Below are 8,622 nucleotides of genomic sequence, written 5' to 3' on the forward strand. Positions count from 1 at the left end.
GGGGGGGGGGAGTCCTGAGGGAACCATATACAGGTCATAGTTCAGCAGAGTTAGCTGGACTTGACGAAAATCCGACTAGTGTATGGTCTGAGTAGTTTTATGTTGCTGGTTGGAGAACATTTCTATCTAACTTTGTTACTTGATTGCACTTTTTCATTGGGTACTTTTTTAAATGTTTGTTTCTGTCCTGTTCTGTCTATAGGTGAAAATTTGGGACATTCCAAAGCCTTACTCAACCAAGAATATTACTAATGCCAGGAAAGAGCTTTTGGGTCATTCCAGGAGAGTTGGTCTTATTGAATGGCACCCCACAGCAAGCAATATTATTTTCAGTACTGCCTATGATTATAAGGTAATAAACGTTGTTATATTTAGAGGCATTTGCCTTGATGTTAAAGCCCAACTCCAACCTTAACATTTTACTTCGTTTTTGATAGAGCCGGGAAGGGTTAGAGCCTCTGTCAGGTTTTTATTGCCTTTATGTCCTTGTTGGGGAGATTTCCCTTTACTTCCTGCTAGAATAGAAAGTAATTGTCAATCTGTCTAGTGATGTAGGATAATGACTGCCCTCCACATTTCTTGTACAGACATCGCAGGTACAGGAGGTGAGGGAAGTCTCACCAGTGTGGTCATAGACAAATAAAACATGCCAAAAATGTTAACTTTTCCACATGCTATAAAAAAAAAATAACAGGCTACCTACCTTTTTTTGTTTGTTTTAGGTTTGGAAGGCATGTCTAGGAAAACTGGTCTATGTCAGTTTCCCTTAGCTCCCTCCACCAAAGTATGCAATGTTATGGAGTGTTGGTGCACACTGACCTGAAGCTCTCTATCTATGTAACTTGCAAGATTCTGAAGGGTGTGCAATGAAACCCTTTAACAGCCCTGACCAGGAGAATATATTTGCACCTGCCTTTAAAGTGACATTAAAGGCAAAATCCCCCACCCCTTTGCTGGTGTAAGGACTTACCTTAAATTAAGCCTCTTGATCTGATCATCTTCTTTCCAGTAGTTTTCAGGAGTCCCTCCAGTGCTGGTGCCAGTCTCTGATCAAGCGCTGACTGCTGCGTCCCAGAGTCTGTGCGGGTGCACGCTGCCTGCATTGACTTACCTTGTGTCTCTCCTCTTCTCCCGGCCGAAGATCTGTAATGCACATGCTTCCGCCCCATGATCTTTTGTGGTTACCCGAAAATCTTCAGATCTTCGGACGGGAGTGCGCAGGTGAGATATACAGGTAACTTTTAACCCTTTTTGTAAACTTTTTTATGTTTTTCTGCATATAGCTACTGCTTGCTATCAGTGGATATATGCAAAAACATGCAAGGCTTTAATTATCCTTTATTCAAAAATAAAATTGCAATTTTTTTAAGTAAGCAATGGACTGTATTAAGTTTTTAATAAACTGTGCTTTCATTGCTTTATGACATGTGTACTGTACTAAGTCTTTAGAAAATCCAAATTTTGTCATCTTCAGCTCTGTGTTGAGCCCCCAAAGTTTTCTGACTGACCACGATTAACCCTTTCGCTGTCGGAGCTCTTTTGCTAGCTTTTTTCCCCACATTTCTTAAAATGCATATTTTAAGCCTGAAGGTTAATTAAACCCCTCACTAAAAGTAGGGACAGTGGAGCTCAGGATACATGGCGGGAGTAGTCCAGCGGGGAGAGTGGAAAGGGGATGGGTTGGGTGAGGCAGTACCTTTTAGGCGACCTGTGGAACTGATTAAGCTTCACTTCCAGCTTCACTACACATGTAAACAAACTCCCGGCTTCTGTAGTAACTGGGCCCTGCTGCTGCTGCTGCTGCTGCTGTGTATGCCTTACGGTGGCAGGAACAGTCAATGAAGGTGACTGTTCATTTGCAACACCAAGTAGTACTAGGGCACATCATACTTTATTTATGAGGCTGCTTCCATTTGTTAAGTTTTGCAGTAGTCCTTTCGAAGTAGATACATAGAACTAGTACTTGTTCTGATACTTGGCACACTGCCAGTTTGTGTTAAATGCCATTAAACAAACATTGTCCGAATTCATGATTCATTGAGATTTGCTTTGTTTCTGATGCATCCCCATAGTTCTAGTTTTTACAGCTTTATTGAAGCCCAGTGAAATAAACCACAAAATAGTATGAGCATTTAAGAAATCTGCTTGGAGATACATAGGTGCCAGAACATACCGGCACAAGCTTTCATTGTCCTCGGCTATTCCCAGAATTCTTGCCCATTCTGAACTGGCATAGTTTTGCGACTTCCAGGTAGTGTTGAAGCTTTACGAATTCCCTCCCTCTTTTTAAGTTACAAGTTCACTTTAACCTGAACAACTGTAAAGATAACTTGTGTTATTTGTATTAATAAACAGTATGTTTCGTTCATACTAATTATTTGTGGGGGGTTTTTTGCAGATCATGATATGGAACCTTGATAATGATGATCCAGTAATTCATAGTCCAGTCAGGACAATAGAGTGTCATAAAGATGTAATTCTTTCCATGTCATTCAGCACAAATGGAAGTCTTATGGCAACGTCTTGCAAAGACAGAAAAATTAGAATAATTGATCCCCATAATGGGAGTGTATTACAGGTTTGTATGTTCTTTCTTTTGCTGTAGATATTATGGTCACAGTGACTGTGTTTTGGTTTTAGTCATAATTAACTATTCATCACAAACACTGAGGCTCTATTTATACATTTTTTTTCACACGATTCACACTACTTTAACCAATTATTCACACATTTTTCCAAATGAATCTAATTAGAAATATGTGAAAATCTGAGGTAAAAGTTGTGTTTATTATGCATCAAAACATGTATAAATAGACCCCATGGTGAAACACCTTTCTGTGTACCACAAGGGACAAAGCCTGTTATTAGTTGTGTGGAGTTTATTATCAGAAGCAATGCATAATAAAATAATTGCACATCAGTATTGTTTTTTAACAGGTGGCAAGTTCTCTGTAGCTTAAGATCTCCCACCACTAACATCTTAATATCGGCCACCAGCAGTGCTATTATATACTTCAGTGGCATTTGCATGACATGCAAATAAATATTTGCTCAGCACACCATTATTATTAACACAAAAATAACTCACAAAAGATCTGTAGCTACCAGAGGCTGAAGGGTACATATGAGCTCTCTGTAAACATCAAATTCTGCATCTGAGTTTCTCCTCAAAAACTTGTAAAAACCTTGTTGTGATTAGTAATATTACATTGTTTTCTTTGATGACCTACTTGTGCATTTAAAAATCAGGACATTTTAATTTTAAAATGAGGATATGCTGAAATCACTCAATACAGCCACAAAGCATCAGTTCATGTAGGCTCAGCGTAATGATGCCAAAGGTCTCCCATGGTTCCTGATATTCTAAAACTGAAACACATTCAAATGGACCTGATGGGCATAGAAAGCAATCGGTATTGAGGTATATTATGGCAATTTTCGGTCAAAGTACATAAGCATTAGTGAAAACTGCAGGTCAAAGCTATGAGCGGATACAGACATAAAGGCCTTTTAAGGTATACATTTGACTTTTCCTCAGAAAGTCAACTTGGTCATGCCTCCGCTGATCTTCCATGGCTGGCAACTGACTCCTGTTTAAGGTCCTGTTAATTGAACTATGCTGTTGCAAAGTGTTGTTTTTGTCTCAAAAGTTGGGGATTAAAAGAGAACTATGGGGTAAGTGTTTTTCCCCATAGTTCTCTTTAGGGTCACGGGAATACATATACTAACCTCCTTCCGTGACCTATATCTCAGTATATCGCAGGCAATACTGAAAGCGCCACAGCCAGGACGGATCCCGACAATACAGTCAAGATCCACCCAGCTGCGTGAGTGACCGCTGGCTCTGCCTTACACCTGTATACCCCCTACAGACCTTGCTTCCATTCACAAAAAGCTTATTGTCTAAATAAAAATCTACCCACAGCCTGGCTCTTTTTTTTTTTTTAGGTTGGTTGTGGGTCACTGGCTCAGAATTGGGGCCAGGGAGTCGGTATGATGGCCAGGCGGCTAGCATTTCCAAAAGCTGTTTACCAGTGTCGGCTGTATTTTTCTTATGATGGTTTTCTTTAAAGATACCTGCTTTGCCCCTTTTTTAGTTTTGATTTATAACTGGTATATAACAGTGTCAGAGCAGTTCTTTTTTAGTTGTGAGTGGGCTAGGTTTTCATATCTGTGGTCATCCTGGTGGTGTTCATTTCTGATGTTGGTTAACATTATTATGGAACTTCATGGAAACAGCTAAATACATAGTTTTAATACATTACATATACAGTATGCATGCTGTTTATCTGCATAAGGATTTGTAATTCTGTTTAGCCATGCTTGATTCCCACATATCTTCCACAGCGCACAGCCAGGAAGATCATTCGACTTATTCCAGGTTCAGATTTATTGCATCTTAGCTGCTCATTGAATGGTGATAATGTTGATTCATTGACCAGTAAGTAGACTGGAGATTGAGAGGGGACATAGGAAGCTTCATCTCTGAACCAGAAAATAAGTGTCCCACCTGCCTGGCTGTGGTGTAGGATTCACAAAATTGGCTGTACTGCATTACAAACCTCTGGCATGTAATAAAACATCTGTAAACCAAATTTGTGTTTGGCTATTTGCCTGGAGTTCCACATTAAAAGTGCAGTATGGGAATACATTGGGGGGAATTTATCAAAACTGGAGCAGATTTGCAGTGCAACCAATCAGCTTCTCTGTCTCATTTTCAAATCTTACCTGAGCAAACTGAAGAGAGACGCTGATTGGTTGCCATGGGCAACTGCTCCAGATTCTGTCTGCTCCAGTTTTGATAAATTCCCCCCCCCCAACTGTCTTTCTCCACCCTCCTCCACCAGCTCTTATGCGGCGTTACACTGCTCTGGCTGCCAGTGGCCAGCAGCATCTTCATCCTTCCAGGAGCTCATGGGCTCTGTGGTACTGCGCTAGCTTTTGTGCCTGCCATTGTTCAGTGTAAAGTCACAGAAATCTGTGTCTATGAAGTAAGGGCAGGAAAAAATATACCGTATATACTCGAGTATAAGCCGTCCCGAATATAAGCCGAGGTACCTAATTTTAGCCAAAAAAACTGGGAAAAAGTATTGACCCGAATATAAGCCGAGGGTGGGAAATGAGGCAGCTACTGGTAGATAGATACCATTAAAATACATTAATATTTATTTAAAAGAAAAATAACCTAGCTCTGTAAGTGGAAAAGGGGGTACAGGGCTACATATCATGTACTACGGATCATTTAACCCATTCATATTAGCAGAGGATAATTGTAAATCTATTGTTCAGTGCACTCTATATGTAGTATAAGTATGTAAACCCAAAGTGCACTTCTCCTTTTAAGCTTCATATGTGATGCCATTACTCCGTAACCAATGATGGTATTTTTATATCTGCGTTTATTATGACTCTTAAATGTTTTCATGTTATTGTTACAGGAATCTGATGGCAAAACCCATAGAGCCAGTAAAGTTTTGTTTCTAGGAAACATGAAAAAAGTTGTATCTACTGGAGCATCTCGATGGAACAATAGACAAGTTGTCCTCTGGGATCAAGTATGCAGAATGTACTACTTTGTAGAAATAATACTGCCAGCAGTTTTCAGTCTAGGGTGCCTAACATACACTTGAGGGGAATTGATCAAAACTGGAGTGGACAAAATCTGGAGCAGTTGCCCCTGCCAACCAATCTGCTTCTCTCTTTCATTTTCAAAGCTTAATTGAAAAAAAATTAAAGAAGGAAGCTCATTGGTTGTGCAACTGCTCCAGATTTTATCTGCTCCAGTTTTGATCAATTCCCCTCTTTGTTTTTGGTGTATTTATAATCTCGCTTCCTCAAATGATCCTGTTGATCTGTTTATAAGACGCAGCGTTGACTTAAATCTATCAAGGGCATAGGGTTATATACAGTCAAGGGGGCACACTCTGTACATTAATTGGAACTTTATATTCACCCCAGTGACAGTGAATTAGCAGATGATTTACTTGGATAGTCTTTTATGCCTTATTCTGTATCAACACTGTTCTAAAATGCTTAAATAAAGAAATAATGCTAGGTTGAATTGTTTCTTTTCATGCTTTGGGGTTCATTTATAAATTTTGCCCGAGCCTATAGCCGGATGGATGTCATTAGCATGGCACTAGCGCCAATAGATGGTGCTGAGGAGTATAAGAATTTCCTATTCTCCTCAGTCCCATCTAATGGCACTAGTGCCATGCTAATGACATCCATCCGGCTATACAGTACACCAGGCGGAACTTTGGAAAGATACTTTTTAGCCTGAACAGTCCCTGTGCTGTGCATAAGAACACAGTAGAGTGGTTGAGTAGTTTAGCAAAGGACAGTGGGCAGGGATGACACCAGTCAATTGAGAAAAAATGCTGTGTGTTGTTAGGCCACAATAGGCATTTTGGAGCTGAGTGCATTTCTAGCAGATTACCAGGTATTTTTGCCAAATGTGCATGTACTGTATATATTTCTTTTTAATTTTGCTGTCACATACTCTTTAAGGACCTCAAACTCCAGCTGCTTTCTGCTATTAGTACTACACCAGATTTTCTTCCCCATGCACTGACAGGTCCTGCCTCAGAACATTTTGAGAAATAAGAGGGAGATGTTTTCCTTTCTTGTTACACAAGTACTAATGTTCAGCTGTGCCTTGTGTAGTAAAGGCAAGAGCTGACAAACCGAATTAGTCATACATAGGGCCTGGATGGACACATCTACCACTGCAGGTATAGTATTCTGACAAATGGGTGCCTGCCACACTCCGAGTACAAGAACAGTGACTGCATCTCATTGCTGCAGTCGCTGCTCAGCCAAAAATGTTCAACCTGGCTCTTTCGACAAAGGAATTTCAGCCAATTCATCTCAAATTCTTTTTTTCTTGTCGCACACAAATTTACAGTAGCACCCTTCCAAGGAGCTCAAAGAAAACTAATATAAGGAAGAAATGATGATTCAAGCTTGCAGGTGATAGCCCTTTGAGGTATCATCTTAGATAAAGTTTCCACATCTCCTTCTGTTTGAAATGACCTTGCTTATGAGTTAGAGTACAAAGAGAAAAATGAATCTCCATGCTGACATGCAAATATTTCTTATTTTTATTATTCAGGCTTATTTGGTTCTTTGTTTATTTGCATACTGGTCATGCACAAGAAACAGAAATAATCAAGCTTGTGTAGTAAAAATATGCTTCTCTTATAATTAGTAACAAGGTCATTTTCTTTGGGTGCACCTGCAGCCAGTATGGGACCAACAACGTAAAGGGGTTTATTTATAAATCATTTGTCGAGCCATTCATCCTGTGAGACAGTGAAACTGTATGTACATTTACTCTAAGGAATTGGGGGTCAAAAACAAATGTTATTTGTATATTTTCTTTCCAGGTTGAATACAGTAACAGGAAAATTACCATAATATGGCCACTGGGTGCAGCATAGGAAATAAGTATTCATTACCTATGATCCTCGGCTCCATCTGGTTCTCCTGATCACTGCACTCTTATGAATTGATTACATTGGGACTGGAAAGAACATATACTAATATTTGTTTTTGCCCCATTCACAGAATTAATGTGCATGCAGTTGTTCAGGACGAATGGCTGCAATTTTTTTTTTAATATAAATGGACCCCCAAAGTGTACAGCACACAAAAAATATTACAACTCGGGTTTTCATCATGTCTGATGCAGACAGGACTGGATATGTGAATTTTGGTTTAGACAGGCTCCTAGTATTTCTTATGTAAGCAGTCAGTAAAATCATCAGGAGAGAACAAGTATGAACAATATGACTATGAGGTGTAAAAGATCTGTGGTCTTTCGGATGTCACAAAAAAGGGGAGATACATTTTGGGTGGCCTAATCAGTTCTACAAAATGGTGGATGCAGATTGCTATTATAATGTTATGTGTATCTTAAAGTGGTCATACATGGCTCAGTCCATGCAAGCAATTCTCCCAATGCAAGCATTACATGTGATAGTGCTTCCCTTGGGGTTGATATTGAGCACTACCGAATGTAGGAATTGCTTGTCATCAGAAATATTCCCAATTTATTCAAAGAAATTAGTGAGGGTGAATACTCTTCCCTTTTCTACAAGGTAAATGCAACAACTATTTCAACACTTGTGTGCTGCAAACATCAACTGATTCAGAGAGATGAATGTATTTTTAAGATGCTTACTATTGTTATAAGTGCATTTTAACATCATAAATATTGCAGTAGGCCAAATGAATTTGATATTGTGAGATTGAGCTGCCCAAGCCATTTGGAGTGCTTTAGAGCCCCATATTGCTCAAAGGGGCCCTCTAGTGGCTGAATTTATATATGGCAAACTGAACCTTTTATCATATGTATTGTGATGTAAACAAGAGACTGAGTAGTAAATAATTTTTAATATAGTAACCGCAAAAAAAGAACAAAGTGTTAAGCAGAGCAGTCAAATATTTCACTTTGAGAGTGCTGTTTGTTACCAGACATGATCTTTTGTAAAGGTTCTAAAATTATTTGTTGCGCTCCGAAGGAAATATTCACATATTAACCATACTCTGTATATTATATACAAAAACTGTGTGTGTGTGTGTATATATATATATATATGTGTATGTATATATGTGTAT

At 39.1% G+C, this 8,622-nt stretch overlaps 1 protein-coding gene across 1 annotated transcript in view; it reads left to right on the forward strand.

Moving 5' to 3' along the window:
- CORO2A (coronin 2A) overlaps positions 1-8,622 on the forward strand; it is a 114,350-nt gene that overhangs the window by 88,228 nt on the left and 17,500 nt on the right. Inside the window, exons 4-6 of the mRNA XM_018555093.1 lie at positions 203-352; positions 2,399-2,578; positions 5,439-5,555. Of these exons, the coding sequence (XP_018410595.1) occupies positions 203-352; positions 2,399-2,578; positions 5,439-5,555 (447 nt within the window). The remainder of the gene's footprint in view (positions 1-202; positions 353-2,398; positions 2,579-5,438; positions 5,556-8,622) is intronic.

Source organism: Nanorana parkeri, unplaced genomic scaffold (assembly GCF_000935625.1).
Source record: "Nanorana parkeri isolate BGI_ZX_2015 unplaced genomic scaffold, ASM93562v1 scaffold183, whole genome shotgun sequence".
In the NCBI taxonomy this organism is placed as follows: Eukaryota; Metazoa; Chordata; class Amphibia; order Anura; family Dicroglossidae; genus Nanorana; species Nanorana parkeri.